Consider the following 17982-nt stretch of genomic DNA (forward strand, 5'->3'; position numbering starts at 1 on the left):
GAGTTTTCCTGTTGGTCCAACAGTGCTGCTTTCAAGTGCAAATCCGGAAATTTCACTCTCAGGTTGAATTAAAGCGCCTGTGAATACAACATAAAAGAAAAAGAAAAAAATAAATAAAAATTTTCATTCAAAAGCTGAAAAACATAGCATCCAAGAATTAGGCACTACAATAGACAGTACAGTTATTAAAGTAAAAGTATGTCTACTGTTAAATCAGGAGACTGGACAGTAATGGCGTTACCCAGATCTGAAATATTTATGTATGTTTGATTGCGAAGTCAATGCAAACAGTTTGCCACGTGAAATTAAAGAAAATAAAACAAAATGCTAATAAGAATAATACTAATTCAACGTAATTCACTGGAGTCTTTGTTACAATTTAAATTCTTTTCCGCTGGTTTCTGTACTGTGCGATTTTTTAACGCGAGCACCTGAATGTAGCATTACAACACTGAAAATTCCACGATGATGCAACTCGGAGTAGACAGAAGCGCTTTTAAAACTTCATTTAGAACCGTGTATTATGATTATTTACAGTACTTTTTATGTAAACAAAGCAGAGAAATAAAATACAGACATGCAAACATACAGAAGAAACAATTAGATGTGAAACAGAGGATATTAATGATGTTTTGTAAAAAAAAAAAAAAAAAAAAAAAAGAAAAGAAAAGAAAAGAAAAAAAAAGTAAATGTAAATGAACCAAAAAAAAAAAAAAAGAATTTTTACAAGAGTGTTGATTAACTAGTGATAATTTTTATGTTTTGCATATCTCGGCAGTCTTAACAAATTTCTTATAGTGGTTTTTCAGAAGCAACAATGTTTTAAAATACAAAATGAGATCTGTTTCTTTAAACGCAGTTTAACATGGTAATCTGTTAAGAAATGTAATTTTATGTATGTTAAAATTTAGCTTCTTATTTCAGAATGAAAAGTCGCTCTTCATTACTGGGGTGGCTGGGGTTAGTGAAAAATAATAATGATGTGTCAGTTACTGTAAACAGACTCAACTAAAGACACTGCTTCCCATCTTCCCACCCTGCGGTATTTACAACTATAACGGGAAGAAGCAACCTCGTAAAATAGACCGTTACACATTAACCAAGTACGTTTAAAACTTACATACCTCTCTTTTCTTCACCATATAAATGTAGTTGTGAAATGTTACTGGTTAATAAATAAGAGACGGGGTGACTTACAAAACATGGACAAAAGTGTACCATAAGATAATGTAGGGCATTTATGACAAAGCACAGTGCTATAGCTAGGTTTTTTTTTATATTGTTATTATTTTTATTAGACATGTAAAGTAGAAAAATAGATATATGGTGTGTAATGTGTAACATTTAATGCGGATAAACGTTGTAAAGTTGTAAAATTGTTGTTTTACCCGAAGACTTTATATTACTGCGCACGCCCGGGCGGAGGGGGGCGGTGCAGCTGGCTTTTTGTATGCCACAGGCACGACACAACCGGAAATTAGCAAAAGGAAACCTCTCGAAGGGGACTTCAATTCCTTTTTGTGAGCGCCGATTAAAAGGTAATGAAAATAGAAAATTTACGTCTTTATATAAATGTACTTGTTTGGCGCATAGGTATGTGTGGAGTACCCTGTTAACCTCGGTACCTTTGTTCGCCCGCTAGCCTCGTTGCGCGAGAATATCGACTGCGCTGCTTTGTCTGTTAGCGTGGCTAACCGGGGCTAACAGGCTACACGAGCGGCGTTTAAACTCGGCTCATTTGTTCTTTTTGTAGACGTATACAGATATGAAAGAAACGATTTATTGATAATAATGGTTTAAAATGATTAAATTGTTGGTACTTGTGCCGCCGTGAACGACGTCTAGGTTTTTACTGTGAGCGGGCCTGTTAACAACTGCTGTTTTTATAGACTCAGAGAAAGGGTCAAACGTACTCTTCAATAGTATGTACTAAAAAAAAATAACTGTATTTTTTTATTTTTTTTTTCAGAATTTGTAATCATGGTGAAGATTTTCGTGGGAAATCTGCCCAGAGCGACAAACGAGGATGAAATCAAGGCACTCTTTACCGAGTATGGCACTGTCACAGAATGTGCCATCATCAAAAACTTTGCCTTCGTCCACATGGACGACCGCAAGGCTGCCACCAAAGCCATCAAGAATCTGCACCTCTACAAGCTGCACGGCACGCCAATCAACGTGGAGGCCAGTCACGGGAAGAACCAGGGCTCAGTCAAACTGCATGTAGCAAATGTAGAGAAAGGATCTGATGATGAGCTGCGTGCTCTATTTGAAGAGTACGGCACGGTCACAGAGTGTGCTGTTGTTAAGAATTTTGCTTTTGTACACATGTCCAACTCTGACGAGGCCATGGATGCCATCAAGGGACTGGACAACACAGAATTTCAAGGTAAGAGAGATTACCAACATTATAAGGAGGTCAAGAAGAAACCTTAAAGTGTTGCCTTATTATAAACCAGCCCACATAACCTGTGTTTTTACTTTTCATTTTTTAATGTAGGCAAACGCATCCATGTCCAGATTTCCAAGAGTCGTCCCAGACATGAAGAACGGGATGATTACCCCCCTCCCCCCCCAGACAGGGGTGGCTATTGGCCCCCGCGCTATCCAGGAGAGTGGCCCGAGCCTCCTCCACCTGGCTACATGAGGGGTCGTCTTAGCCACATACCCCCAGGTTACCCTGCCCCTCCTCTGCCTCCCCCTCCCCCTAGACGAGCAGTTTATCCAGATCGCCCTTACGATGCTGAGAGGGACAGATATGGCGTGGTAGATTACTATGAGAAGTACCGAGCCCGTCCGTATGGCATGGCCACCTACGACGACCAGCGTCCCGGCGTGCCTCCTCCTCCCCCTCCCCCGTCAGCCGTCGTCCGAGACCGTCTTCCGAACTCGTCGCTCGACCCATATGAGCGTCGGCCCCTTCCTCCACCTCCTCCGTCCTCATACTACGCCCGAGATCGAAGTCCGCTTAGGAGACCGCCTACCACACCAGTGCCCCCTGCCAGTAACGGCTACTCCTATGATCGCTCTGCATACGGAGTTCCACGTGCAAGGGACCCCTACGCAGATCGGCTGCCTCCGCCACCGCCTGCACGCTACGCTTATTAAGCAAGGGCGGCGCATTTTGAAGGTGAGGATAGGTCTGAGGTAGACTGGTGTTGCTCTTTCCTAAAACAGCGTTCCTGTAACGGCAGAGGCAGCCGGGGGTTTGAAAAGCATGCGTACAAGGTGCTGTTCCACAAGTAAATTCGTTGGTAATGCACGTCGATCCATTTAACATGGCTTTTCAGATAGTAAAATAGTATTAAGTGTGTTATAATACGACAAAGATGCATTGTTGAGGATGGAATCTCTGAATTTCGGGAAAAACAAGTCGAATTAGAAATTAACCTGGAACAACGTCCTGTATTCAAGAGTTGCAGATCTTTCATTTCTGTCATTTGCTCTTTTTTTCAGGATTGTCGTCCGACTGCGTCGCCGCTCGGCGCCTCCTGATGCACGTGACTCTATCCTCTCCCTGTCAGTGGCTGAGCGCGTAACGTTCCCCTGCGATGCTGACAGGAGGAACCGAATAGCCGACGTCCACGTCTCTTTCTGTTTTTATTACTTTGAGGCAGTTTTTACACTCGTATTTTTCCTCCTGGTTGTTTTAATATGTAATTGTGCTGTAGTACTTTTACTGCTTGCCGTCTGGAGTAGGTGTTTATTTTTTATTTTATTTTTTTGTACTTTTTCGTTTGAGTAATACTGATGTTGTTTGTGACCTTAGAGAAGCTGAATGAGTTCAGCAACAGTTTCTAGGCGATACTTGTGACTGTAGATTTAACTGAACTTAACTTTGTTTGGTATAAAATCTAACCTGCACGTTGACTCCATCATGTAAAACTTTTACACCGCACAACAAACCGCTGTGAAAAACTTAAACTGCTCAAATATAGGAGTTCGATGCATGTAGGAAGTAACTGTTAACTTACAGAAAATAAATGTCAGCCGGAAGTCTCCTCAGAGCGTTTATATGTGCATTGTCAAACACTTCTAATTAACCTGATTCAAATATTGTTGTAGGGTCACCGGAAATATCATTTTAAAAGTTATCCGTTTGTTAGCGTTGAAATACCGTGAGACAAGCTTGTTAAAATCGTCACGCTGATTAAAAAAAACACGCCAAAACTTTGCTCACTGGTCTTGTCTGAAATGGTGCAGCTTTTATTCCTCAGCAGGGCGTCTGACGTCTCCCCTCAGTGCCAAAGTTGAAGCTTCTCGTATTTGAAGGCAAGTAAAGAAAAGCTAGTGCTCTCTAAACCTACCTACTGAACCGACACTGGTTTTGATAGGTGAGACTGGTTTACTTTGAGTCATAAGGGGGAGGGGTTATTACCTCAACGGCTTCTGGACACCTTCACAGTGAAAAGGTAAGTGACAGGTTACTGAACTGGAAAAAATGCTGATGTAGTGCTGAAACATTCCACATTTGTATGATTCTTTTAGGTAAATTATTACTTTCATTCAAAGTAGTTTTGTGTAGTAGTCAGAAAAAGTGGGGATTTCTTTAGGCTGTCTTTATGCCCAAAAAGTCCTGAAAGTACCAAAGGTAGATAAAGAGAACATGAATAAGAGAAAACCATCAGGTGTGGTCAGTTATTTAGAGATGGAATGAGCCACTCTCACGCATCTGTTGAGAAAAGTATCAACATCATGCTGGAAAATCTTACAGAAATGTCTCAGACTGAACAGGTGAACGAAAGTTAAGAGCAAATGTTAACTCAGTTTGGTGTTGTGGAGTCTGTTAAGGCCCTTGTGCTTCTCTGAAGGTGAAAAGAACGTCCAGTGGCATCTGGTGATTTCTTTGACTATCCAGTGGATGTAATAGTTTCACCACTTTGTGAAAAACTTAGCTTGTGAGTGTAATTGTTGGTTAGTACACCTGGTTCAGTGTAGACCGTTTAGGGATTCGTAACCCACTTCCACTTAGGTGGGTTGGATCAGCACTCGGTATATCTCACCCTTCACTCCAATGAATAAACAGTGCTAGTGTGGATTTGGGCCATGGGTCAGCGGTTGAAAGAACAGGTCATTTTTAAGTAATCAGACATCTGTCACATTCTCTAATGTTGAACAAATGTTTGTGACAGCACTGCATAGAGAAGAACTCGACTGTCATCTGCCTGTCTGCAGTTTGCTAATGATTATAGGGAAAAGTGAGAAGGCTGCTGGGGCAGGGTTTAGTGGGGTTAAATGAGAACAGTGGTGCTTTGGTTTGTGTCATTCCATCGCTCACCGATGGCTAATACTGGATCACTTATTTATTTGGGTTCTCTCTATCTATTTTTAGGGAAATTTGATGATGCAAGTGTATGTTTGGAAATTGATTTTAATCATATTAAGAGTTCAAAGATGTTAGCTGGTCTGCAAAACTGTCCAGCTGTTCTTTATGTACACTGTACAGATTGTGAAGGGTACGCTTTGCTGCTGACAGATCGGATGCCAGCAGCAGGGTTTCAAATTCATCTGACTTAAAAGCTCCCATCATTATTTTTATTTTTATTTTTTTTTAGGGAAAGTCGAGGTCTTTTAAAATTGGAAATTTGAATTATTTATTTTTACAGTTTTTTGACTGAATGAACGTGAAGGATTTACCACAGAACACTACATTTGGACTTGAAGATGTGATATTTCTATATATTATACATATAGATTTTAAACCCTTGTAAACATGAAATTGGTTAACAGTGTGTGGGAATTTCACAGTAATAATTCCTTTAATGTATTGTCAGTTTTTGGATTTTTACAAATATCAATAAAATATTTAAAAACATGGACTCTGCTAACATGCTGTTATTTAAGCTGTGTGTCTAGTTACTTGGCTGGTTGCCATTTGTGTCACTGTTTTCACTGCATTGCTTTATTTGTGTTTGCTACTGCACATTGGCCGTGTTCAAATTTATTCTTAAAAAGCTACATTGCATTGAAATATCTGAAGTTAAAAAGGATTTGTCTTCAAACATGTGCACAAGAAGCAATTTCTTAACATTCTGGTTTTTAATTGGACAGAAGCAGCGCTATGATACCTGAGGTGTTTTTTATATCATGGAAAGAGCTTTTTTTGCTTAATTTTATATGGGACAGTAAATCTAACATGAATAGATTTTATACTACAAAACTAAATTCAGGCTTACTGTCATGGAATGGGGAAACACTTTATTCCCTGTCCCATAAGCAAAACCAGTTAAAAATGAGGATTTCGATTCTGCTATAAAAATTTATATTATAGGACAGTTTGTATACATTAATTCCTACTTTTGATATAAATACATAAGTGCATAACTAACTTCATGTGGCAGGATCGGGCTTAAGTTGATCAGTTTAAAAAGTTGTAGTTTCACTATGCCACCAAACACTAGTGCAGGGGTCGGCAACCTGCGGCTCTAGTCCTTATTTTGCGGCTCCGGGTGGTTTGGGAAAATAAATTAGAAGTATTTAGCTGAAGTGCATTTTATTTGTGTTTAGTTCTTTTCTTTTTAACTTGTAGTTCTAAATTGGAAGATTATTGTGATTTTGAAATATAAAAATAAAATTATATCTTATTTTTTCATCGCTCAAAATAAGCGTCACACTGGCAGAAGCCGGTATTCCCGCTGAAACACCGTGCATTTATCGAGACTTTCAACCCCAGGTAGGCCAATTATGGATCTTCGGATCCACATTATGTCGGCAGCTGTTCTCCACCGTGAACTATGTTAAAAACAAACACCGCTCCCGCCTCACAGATGACCGCTTACAGTCCTGCATAAAGATGAAAGCCCCGATTTGCAGACGCTGTGCGCCGAGGTTTGGGACCAGAAGTCTCATTGTAAACATATCACTGCAGACCCGACGATGTTTGCATGGACATGCTTTTCAGCATCTCTTTATTGACCACTTTTCACACACGGTTGCTGTACGCATACAGCCGGCTGTAGCTTTTCAGCTCACAGCCCGACAACACAACAGCAGAGAGAGCACAGGCTTTAAGGCGGCGAGGCGCGATTGCGGGTGCCGCTCAGGTGCGTCCGACTCCCATGCAGCGGCACTGCAGACCACGCCCCGCCACACACATTAACAAGGTAAAATAGATATTTAGGCAGAATTTTGCAAATATCTAATTTTTTTTAATTTTTTTTAATTTATTTTTTTTTTAGCGGCATAGTGGTTTTTTTCCCAATTACTTTTTAGGTAAAAAGGGTGGCGGCTCACAACAGTTTTTGTTTGCTACACGGATCATTTTAGTTCAGCTGGGTGTCTTTCCTTTTGTTATATTTCTTTAAGAGTTCAAAATGTGTTAATTACATAAATAAAATGTAATTTTCTCTGTAGCACTTCATGGATTACATAAGCAACACACCTTAGTTGCTCTGTGGATTCTTTTAAAAAGCAGTTAAAAACTTTTCTGTTCAAACAAGCCTTTTGTTGATCCACGTATTTTATATTCTTTACATTATTTACATTTGATCTTTTACATTGTGTATAATGTCTATTGATTGTATTGTTTATTTTAATATTTGTGTACAGAGCTTTGTGGCTGCCTGTCTGTGAAAAGCGCTTAATAAATAAACTTTATTTACCTGCTTTAGTTGTTCACACAAAGTACAAAGGTAAAAAACAATATATACAGTGTTATCTTCTCTTTAGATTTCAAAAAGTATTTGCGGCTCCCAGTGTTTTCTTTTGCGTGGAAACCGGGTCCAAGTGGCCCTTTGGGTGTTAAAGGTTGCTGACCCCTGCCCTAGTGGGTGATGTTTGCTGTCAGGACAAGGTCAGGCTTTAGGTTACCATTAACCCTTTCAGCAACAATACTGATATTTTAGTGAGCATTTCTGGCAAAGTTGTTGAAGGCAAACGTATGTTGTGCGATGTTATGTATAGTAAGTGTTCAGAGCAATAACAGCGTCCTGATACTTCCCCATCTTGACTAATAAATTCCAAACAGCGGTAAAACAATATCTGCAGAAAGTTGCAATGAGACAATAGATGCTCTTCTATTACTAGAGTGTGGAAGCTGCATTCAATAGTCACTGAGTAACCTGAAACTTCAAACTGATCAGAGGATGTTTCCCTGTTGTAAACCTGACACAAGTGACACGCAGTGAAGGGGAGAAAGAGCTCCCCAACTTTGTCATAATCCTATTGTGTATTTAGGTTTGATTCTTACTAATTCAACTTCTTATCTTAATGAAGTTAAGGTATTTTTGAAAACATATAATGCTGTATAGAGCAGTATAATACATATATCTTAAAAAGTGACTTTAACTTTAACTTTTAGTTTCTATATGTGTATATATAGTGTGTGTGTGTGAGTGTCCCAGCAGAACACAAAGGAGAGTCATTCATAGTAAAACTGAAAGTAAAATATCAAGTTTAGCCAAAGAATGGGAAGCATAATTTTATCTGCTTCTTTTTCTGCGAAATGTCATTTAGTCATAAGCATGCTGGGGCATCTCCAGTTCATCTCATGTAGCATGAGATAAGATAACAATCTGATACAGCTTCAGCGGACTTCCCCCTTTGTAAATTCAGTAATGTAGGAACATGAACCTCTAGGTTGGAATTTGCTCTACGACAATAAGAACTAGTTTTTGGACCTGACCCAGCGGTAACAGATGACCTGTGTGTCTCTATGGCTGGCTTACCTAAATCAAATGATATTTTCTCACTTCTACAACACAAATTTGTTGTTTTTGTCTGAACCTGCCATACTGGCTAGTAATGATGCAATAACAGTAGCCTACATTCCCGAATGTATTTTTTCTGATTTGACCTTCCATATATTTGACATGTTTCACCAAACATATAGGTACACACACTGAAACTGGAAACTAGCAAGCCAGCGGACACAGCTAGTTGATGCTGAAGGCAGACAGTCTAAAGAGAGCATTTTAGCCAAGTTAAAGCTGAAACGGGCTTTGTGAAGCTTACAGAAATATGTGCAAGAGCAAAATTAAAGGTGAAGTGAAATGTTCTGCAGTAACATTAGGATGCATTTTGTTTCATTTCAAGCCATATACTGTGGGTATTTTTCCTATTCACACTTGTGTAACCGATTGCTGTTTGTCAGACTGAAACTGGAATGCAGTATGTTGCTTCACTAAACAGTCTGATGGCTAAACACGCCTTGTTGACACTTTGAGGAGTTTATGTGAACTTATCTAAGACTTTTGCAGTACCTGCAGCTACAGATGTGACTTTTATTTCCTTGCATGGTCCTGAGCTGGAAAACCATGTTGTAAACTTTACACTGAAGACACACAAAGGAAATTAGAATTATATTCATTTGACAATACTTTAAGAAAATTTCAGAATTCTGTGTCTGATTTCAACCGGTGTCTGAAACTAATATTCGGGTTTGCATTGGCTTTGTTGTGTATGTAGATCACTTTATAACTGTAACTTGAAAGTCAGTGGGAGCTGTTTTATCTGATCTCTTGATAAACCTGTCTCAATAAGCCAAATTGGTTTGTGTTCAAGGTAAAGGCCTCTATAAACCATTTCCATAAACTCAAAGTGTCTATAATTGGCAGTCACATCAAACATTATCTAAAACCATGTGCACAAAAACAGTTTAATTTCTTACACTGAAAATATAGAAACAAGTAGCTTTAAGGTTCTAAAACATTTGCATTTTAAAACACTTTAAATGTAGCTGTAATCATATTATGATCAGAGTTTTTTAATATCTACAGGGTACAATTTGTCTCAGCCAGCTCGAACTCTAATGTAACAACACCACAGCAATTTGCCCCTAAGTTCACTAAGTCATTAACATAAACAGAATACATGTCAGTAAGGATAGTGCATCTCATCACTCTCTAGAGGGTTGCGTACGCTGAGCTCAGCTGAGAAGTTGTTCATCATATTTGAGTCTGTGCTCATGGGTGTCTCTCTGGAAGGAGGTGCTGCCAGCACCTCAAACTCTACCTCAAAGTTGGCCTTGGCCTCACCAGACTCGCGGATGATCAGGATCTCATACTCTCCGAACCGGATCAGAGCTTTGTCTGGCAGATCCATCCTCTCCAGGTAGCCCAGCGCTGAGGTGTTCACTGACAGTTTCCCCCTCTGGCTCAGATTCTGGATGGTAAACAGCATCTCTGAGCTCTGGGGAATGTGGTAGGCGTAGAGTGCCAGCTGCTTACGGGACACCCGGGGATCAAGCAGGACGTAGGCACATGCTTCGGTGTCACGGCCCAGCCTGAGAGGGTCGTCGGCAGTGTGTCTTCTTCTGGTCCCCAGAGGAAGCCGACCATAAAAGCCCTTACAGCTCTGCTGAGGATGGTAAAACTTGATTTGGAGGCAAGTCAGGAGGTCCTCCTCTGTCTCCATCGTCTGAGACACATTCATCGTGAAAAACCTTACCTGTCAAACAGCATGCAAAAAACAATGAAACAAAAAAACATAATCTTAGGTAAGAGTGTGACTTACTTTTCAAATTGTAGAAGATTGCTGCTTTTACCTGGTAAAATGGAAAAAAAGAAATGCAAAGTGTCCCAGTAAAAAGATTCAACTAACTATGCTGTTGCTACCAGAGAAAAATATGAATGAGTCTTTATGACTACGGCTCTTTACAAGCGGCTGTCTTTGTTTTCAAGGAAGTTTCCTAATTGGCTCTGCAGTAACCGCTTATCAAGTTTAAACGTGCTGCTGTTGTTCAGCCGCTGGATTCCTCTTTCTGGTACAAAGTGGGCCAAATACAAAGAAGAGAGACGGACTCGCGACAGAAAAGCCGATCAGCTGATCATTAAGCAGTTTCACAATTGAAGTGGCAGCAGGAAGGGGAGGGAGAGAGAGAGGCAGTCGCTCCATATATCGGTTGTTAAGCTTAACGTGGGAATGCTTTACAAACATTCAGAGATGAACTTACACACTTGCTTTACTTCTCTCTGGGATAAGTTCCTCGGAGATGAAATGCTGGTTTGGTAGCGAGGCTCCAAATACACACAGCCGCTCTATCACTTGACGCATACTGCTCCGACGTACTACGGTTATGAGCCGAGTTACGCCGTCGCAAGTTTTGTGAGGTGTTTTTTTGATATTTAATGGATCGGATTACATTTTTTATTTCTCGCCGATATCCGATCCAGTAATTTAGGTCAGTATCGGACCGATACCGATACGTAATATCGGCTCGGTCCATCTCTAATCACAGTATCACCTCTGTAGCGCTGTTGAGTGAGCGGGAAGAAGTATGGGCTCAAATTGTGGTCATAAATATTTTGTACTTGTAAATCAGTTTTGTACTTGTAAATCAGGATTTGTATGTGTAAAAAGAATTTGTGTGTGTGTAAAAAAGATTTGTGTGTGGACTTAGCCAAAAAATACCTCTGAAACTCTGCACTCAAGTTTCAAGTTACAAGTACGAATTTTGACCCTATTTGGCCAATCAGATGAAAGGAAGAAAAATGGGGTCAAAATTCGTACTTGTAACTTGAAACTTGAGTGCAGAGTTTCAGAGGTATTTTTTGGCTAAGTCCACACACAAATCTTTTTTACACACACACAAATTCTTTTTACACATACAAATCCTGATTTACAAGTACAAAACTGATTTACAAGTACAAAATATTTATGACCACAATTTGAGCCCATAAAGAAGGAGCTCTGCAATATTCAACTGTTACACATTAACTAATCCTCTGCCACGATATGAGTCAAGCAGAGAAAAGGTAATGTTAATGAATGTCGAAGGAGAGGTGAATATGACCAAACATGTACAAACCGTTTCATACCACAACTTAGGAAATCACTTACTTAAGGGCTCTGGTATGACACAGGAAGTTTGTTTAGGGCTGTTCTGACAGAAAATAGTGCAGTATTATAATTTTTAAGTTCTAAAATACTGGTTCATTTTTCTTTAAATTAACCGGTCCTTCAGTAGATCAATGAGTCCTCCTAAACACAAGATGGCGCTGTGTTTGTTTTCTAATTTGGCTTGTATCGTGGCAGGCAGGCAAAAACGTACCGGAAATCGGTAAAAGGAAACGTCTCCACGGGTTTTAAATCGCTGTGGCGGCTAAAAGTAGCAGCGCATGTATATCGTATTGTCACGATATTTAGAATTGGTCGCATTTTAAAGGCGGGATAGTTCATAACCTCAGAGTGTTTTTCCGCCGCTTTTCTCCTCTGTAGCGCTGTTGAGTGTTAGCTTAGCTTAGCTTGCTAGCGGACTGTTTTTAGAAGCTTGTACGTTTTCAAAGTCTATTTACCACGCTTTAGATTTGCGTGCACAGCTATAACTAGTCACCCATCAAAGCCAGAGCTGTCCAAAAATGCTGCTCTCCCTTCTGTTTGACAAGCTCCATCTTTGTCATCTGATCACAACTACCTCCCAAAAAAGCTTTCAGATGCAGTACCTGTTTGTGGCCACAAGAAAGTAATTTACAAGACAAAAAAAGTAATATGTGATCCTGCTGCTGTTCTAAGACATCAGGAGGACTGTTGCTTTCATTTATTTTCATTAATACTTTAGTTAATCCTGTTTCCAAGTGTCCTATTTTTTTCTCTCTTTTTTGTCTATAAACGTTTTTTATTCAGATATTTAACAATGGTGAAGATATTTTTGTGGGAAATGTGCCCCAAAAGGCAGATGAGGAAAAATTCAGGACACTCTTTAGCGAGTATGGCACAATCACAGAATGCACCATCATCCAAAACTGCCAACAAAGCCATCAAGACTCAGTCATGGGAAAAACCGAGGCTTGGTGAAACTGCGTGTCATGAATGCAGAGAAGCGATCCGATGACAAGTAAAACATAATTCAGTTTCTTGAGGGGCCACAGTAGGGTCAGGGCAGTGGTTCATTTACTTTCTGGCAAAAAAGACGTATGCGATTATTCAGTCACTCGTCTGGTTGACCTACCTGTTTGAAGGACGAAGATTTTCACCAGGAGACCCACGATCATCACTACAAGAACAGCAGTCAAAGCAGTTATGATTAAACATGCCAGCTTAATTATTAAACTAGAACATTGCTCTGCACGATCAATAAAGTGGACAAAACTTAAGAAAGGTGGAGATGTTGGCGCTCATGTCAAATTTTCCGTTTTGAAATCCATGACAGAATGCTACATCACCACTAGACCAGTGCATAGAGGCGATGCTCTGATCTTGTTTCTGGTAACATCTATTCTGGACCACAATGTGTAAGTTATAACTCTGAAGATGTTGGAGCACCTCAGGGTGACCTCTTCATCAGGCTGGACCTCCCAGTCTGAGACTCAGAGGTCAAAATAGTCTGAAACAAACAGTTTAATTACTGTTTTTATTATTTAACTTAAAAAAAGAGCAGGTATCATTCCAGTAAATAATCCAACAGTTGCAGTATAGTAATTCAGTTTCAGTACTTACTGAGAAGTAAGGCTGGGACTATCTTTGGGATCCTGTACATGGGCTGTGGTTAGAATAAAGCAGAGTGCTGTACATGTTAATTTGTTTATTCAAACTGGAAACTTCAGTTCAGTCTTAACCAGTGAATTAACAAGCTTTATCTGCCCTGGTGTTCTAGGTGGACATAGAACCTGGTCCCCACAGTATGATGGTTAAGTCAACTGATAACACTGGTTTAAAAAAGAATGCAAAAAGGTAACAGTGTTTAATTGTAATACAACTTGATTTCTGAATGTATTTTATAGGGTAAGGTCTATTTTCCTATATGGAGACAATGTCATGCAGCCATTCGCTGAAATTTGAAATAAATTGAGTCACACACAACCAGGTTGTCTTTGTGAGTGTCATTTAATTCTGTAAAGACTTCAAACAACAGTACAGATAACATGACTGCAGTCTGCATGCTTTTTGACAAAGAGGGATTGTAAGTCTAGAATATTTGTAGAGACAAGTTATCTGCCATGGTCACAGAACAGTAAGATGACTATGAGGACTTTAGAACCTTTTCTTTTTGTGTATTGTTGGTTATATTGGAGTAAAATCCATTCAGTAAACAATATTAAAAACCTGCGGGATGTGAAAGTGTTGCATGTCTGATCTTTAACACATTCTCCAGAACTAATGGACCACCATGCTTGAGAAAACAGCATGAGCACAGTCAGTTATCACTTTATCTACTGTCCTTTGTGGCTAAATTGTGAAAGATGCAGGAAATGCTAGCATGCTGGTGAACGCTCTTCTTCCTGTTGTTTAGAATACAGCATAGACCAAACCACACACTGTGGGTAAGCTTAATATCTGCTGCAAATTTTGTATGTGTAACTGAATATTTGGCTCTCAGTAATCTGTGCAGTTTAAAAAGAGAATTGTAAGAGATATCACCTGCACCAGTTTGGCAGCATGGCGGTGATGATTTGGGGTGGCACATCCATGAAGGGACATACAGACCCCGACCTGCTACCCAGTGGTACCCTGACTGGGTGGTACTGAGTGGTTCCTCAGACTGTAGAGCTTATTTCAGACCTCATGTGGGGCAGCTGACTGAATTCCTTTTGACCAAGGACAGTGCCTGGTTTTATGTGACCAGCTGGCTAGGCAGTGCAAAGACATTAACTGGGTCTTAATTTCTCCAGACCTAAAATTTAAAGCCTCTGGGATGTTACATATCACATATCCAATGCTGCCAGTACACACACTGTTCAGGAGATCACAGATCACCTCTATCTGAATCTGGGAGGAGATCTCCTGTGACATCGTGTGCTATCTTATCAGGACAATACCCAGACGTTGTCTCATGCTAACGGCAGTGAAGAATAGTGGCAAAAAGTAAAACTAGACAACAATCAATCAGGTTTACAGGACTATATGAAACAAAGACATGTTCTGCCATTACTAGAATTATAAAGAAAAAAACATGCAATTAAAATAATAGCACATACTAAGAAATTAAGAATTTTTTTTTCTTTTTGTTCATTTTTGTCCAACTTTTATTCATAAAATCTTTTTTTTTTCAGCTATGGAAATCCACCAAACAAACATCAGAAAATCCATAATAAAACCTCAGTTCCACAGAGTTCCAGATGTTTTCTGATTCTATCTAGTTGAGGAATAAATAACATCTGGGTTCACTTCTCTGACTGATGCCAGCCTGTGGTGACTTTCTGTTTTTGGATGAAATGTCACAGCAGCATAATCCGGGTCTGAGCGCCGGCTCTGTGAATAAAAAAACTGTCAGTCTCATAACTAAGCGGGTAAAGAAAAAGAAACATCGTAATCTAGGAAGGACACAAAATCAAACACATCACCTCTTCCTGTAGATTCTGTTCTCCAGTGTGAGGTACTGCAAAGTACAGAATTAAATTGTATAGTCATTTTAGTTGCAATGTTTCTAACTAATGCTATTGAGGGATTTTTATAAACAAGAAGAAAAATGGTTCTGGTATATGGCAACAGTATATGTGAAAATCTGTGGAAACAAAAATACCTTTCTGGAGATGTTTGATTTTAGCAGCCAGATAGATGACGGCCATAATGAGAAAAACTGTCAGAGCACCCAGGACCACACTCATCATCTTTGGTAATCCATCAAACACGTCTATGAGAAACATAACTGAATTAAATAACAGTGACACAGTGTGCTACAGTTATAAATTAAGTGCTAAGTTTAGTATTGTTAAGTTTTAATACTAGGAAGATTTTCCAATTTCAACATTCGATTAATCTAAAACTTAGATCCATGTTTTCATGGCATTCATCAAAATGAAATAAATATAAAATTCCTACCTTGGACCTCTACATTTGTTGTATCAACAATAACTGCATATTTGCTTAAGTATTTTCCACAGAAATACAGCCCCGAGTCCAATAAATCCACTTGTTTGATTTTGAGAAACACAGTGGATATGTTGGTGCTCATTTCAAATTTTCCACTTTGAAGTCCTGTGCAGAATGAAACAGGCTCATGAGGCTGGAACATAGAGCAGATACAGTGGAGTTCAGATCTCTTGGTCACTCTGAACCAGAATATCTCTGTGGGAGAATTGGAAAAGTTGGAGCACAGCAGCGTGACTTCTTCTCCAGACTGAACCTCCAAAGTCTGAGAATCAGAAACAGAGAAGGAGATCCAACCTGAAAATAAGAACAAAAGAAAACTGGAAAAAAAAAAAAACCCCTCCAAAAAACTGGACATGCAAGATAATGTTTTGCCAAATGAATTAACGGAATCGTATAGAAAATACAATCAATTCTGTGTAAATGAATTCCACTTACCGAGGCTGAGGAGAAATAAAACTGTGAGAGAGTGACATTTCCACATTGTGCCTACGATGCCCCTGAAATGGAGCTCTACACAAAGGTCTGAAAAGGTGTGGTTTTTACTATAAGCACACACAAATAAACACGCCTACACACAGTTTAACACCAGTGATTTGCTAATTAGTCTCCAGTGCTGCTTTCTTCAAGTTGTTTGTATAAATGTTACCGTTTGCTTTGAGAAAATTCAATATAAGAGACAGATTACATGATTGTCTACATATAAACAAATTAACCAAGTTAAAAATAAATCTTCAACCATGAAAGTATGTTGTACACACCATGTTTAATAATTCATCAAGCTTTCCATTAAAAGCAAAAAACAGTTAATTGCACTTAATTTTGCCTATGGATTGTGAGTGCCAACTGAATTGGTTTGGGCCATATGGATGTCAGCTTCTGAGTTGGAAAAATTAAGCCAATGTGTAAGTTCATTGCCTGTATTCTCCCAGAAAGCCACCAGATGGCAATAGATGTTGTTGCAAAGAAAGACTTTGGTGCTGTAGAAGTCTACAGGAAAACAGCTTAATGACTTGACATTTCACTGCGTGTCGTACCTGTATAACTATGCATGTGACAAATAAAGAATCTTGAATCTGTTAACTTTTGAATGAGCTTATGGCAGAGGTCGGCAACTACATTTGTCCAAGGGCCTGAATTTTTCTTGGCAGACACTGAGGGGCAGATGCTGTTGTACAATAAAATAATACAGTATCATAGGTAATATGTGATTATTTCATTATATTTTTCCTTCCAAGTTCATGTTATTTCTTCACCTGGTCAGTGTTGACGGACTCATTATCTGTACTGCAACAAGCCACAAGAGGGCGACTGTGATATGTTAAGCTTCATACTTGTGAGGCCATCGTGCTGTCCATCACTGTCACATGCAATGTCATGGTTTGTAAAGAAAACTCAACCTTAACCTCAACAACACAACCTCAAGCGGAAAGTTGATGCAGAAAACCGCTGCTATAATGAAGACTGAACCGATATGTATTCATAGGGCAACTCTTAGAAACGCTGTACCTGTAAACCTCATTTGCAGTGAAACTGTCGCTGTTGCTGAAGAATATAAATTGAGCTACCACAACACCACAAAGTATTCAAACCTCAAAGAGTCATATCCTGAACAGTCAGAGACCCATCGGAGAAAAAAAATGATGCTTTGAAACTTAACTGAACTTCAACTGAACAAGAGAGGGAAAATAACCACGTCTCAGCAGGCTGCCTGGGTTTTCTCCAAGCACAACAGGCCATATACTGGCAAACTGAGGAAGGTGATGCCCCTTAACGAGGCAGCTGTTTGAAGTGAACTGATTGACATCCAGGCCATTAGTGACATGAAGGCTGCTCTCCAGAGATGTTCTGGTTCAGAATGACCAAGAGACCTGGACTCCACTATCGGCTATCTGAAAGCTTGAGCACCGTTTGGGTGGCTTGTCCCCAAGAGTATGACACACGTTGGCCATGTATGTGCTCGCCATGTTTGGCTCAACATACACCTGTGAAGCTGCGTTCTCAAAAATTAACTCTATAAAATGCATTACAGGAATAGACTGTCAAGCCAGTCTTTGTGTATCTGTCATTCTCCTTTGGAGATGCCTTTGTGCAACCCGCCTCATCGCTCAGCCTCCATCTTCATCTCTACCACCACCAGCGTCTAGACTCTGGGAGGTTCTACTCTAATGCTTATCTCTGCTGGGGTTCTGTTGTGCCGAGACAGGCTGTTGGACTGTAACCGCCAAAATTCAAAAT

At 39.6% G+C, this 17982-nt stretch overlaps 3 protein-coding genes across 9 annotated transcripts; 1 reads left to right on the forward strand and 2 right to left on the reverse strand.

The window, feature by feature from the left end:
- Window positions 1–25: 25 nt before the first annotated feature.
- Window positions 26–13247, reverse strand: LOC120432714 (TRAF-interacting protein with FHA domain-containing protein A-like). 7 transcript variants are annotated; one of them, XM_039609334.1, is made up of 3 exons: window positions 11779–12370; window positions 9952–10386; window positions 26–77 (listed from the first exon to the last, which is right to left on the reverse strand). In XM_039609334.1, the coding sequence occupies exons 2-3, from the start codon at window positions 10369–10371 to the stop codon at window positions 69–71; spliced, it is 429 nt and encodes a 142-aa protein (XP_039465268.1). In that variant the 5' UTR covers window positions 10372–10386; window positions 11779–12370; the 3' UTR covers window positions 26–68. The 7 variants fall into 7 exon arrangements, with proteins under 7 accessions (XP_039465268.1, XP_039465264.1, XP_039465266.1 ...); XM_039609330.1 differs by lacking the exons at window positions 26–77; window positions 11779–12370 and adding an exon at window positions 12887–13247 and having other exon boundaries at window positions 9588–10386; XM_039609332.1 differs by lacking the exons at window positions 26–77; window positions 11779–12370 and adding an exon at window positions 12381–12425 and having other exon boundaries at window positions 9588–10386.
- LOC116317478 (RNA-binding protein 4B-like) lies at window positions 1432–5815 on the forward strand. The gene is made up of 4 exons (XM_031736256.2): window positions 1432–1538; window positions 1970–2389; window positions 2501–3130; window positions 3457–5815. The coding sequence occupies exons 1-3, from the start codon at window positions 1451–1453 to the stop codon at window positions 3106–3108; spliced, it is 1116 nt and encodes a 371-aa protein (XP_031592116.2). The 5' UTR covers window positions 1432–1450; the 3' UTR covers window positions 3109–3130; window positions 3457–5815.
- Window positions 13248–13760: 513 nt separating the features above from the next.
- Window positions 13761–16307, reverse strand: LOC120437761. The gene is made up of 5 exons (XM_039608312.1): window positions 16183–16307; window positions 15697–16041; window positions 15398–15508; window positions 15219–15253; window positions 13761–15126 (listed from the first exon to the last, which is right to left on the reverse strand). The coding sequence occupies exons 1-5, from the start codon at window positions 16226–16228 to the stop codon at window positions 15007–15009; spliced, it is 657 nt and encodes a 218-aa protein (XP_039464246.1). The 5' UTR covers window positions 16229–16307; the 3' UTR covers window positions 13761–15006.
- Window positions 16308–17982: the final 1675 nt, after the last annotated feature.

Source organism: Oreochromis aureus, linkage group 3, assembly GCF_013358895.1.
Source record: "Oreochromis aureus strain Israel breed Guangdong linkage group 3, ZZ_aureus, whole genome shotgun sequence".
In the NCBI taxonomy this organism is placed as follows: Eukaryota; Metazoa; Chordata; class Actinopteri; order Cichliformes; family Cichlidae; genus Oreochromis; species Oreochromis aureus.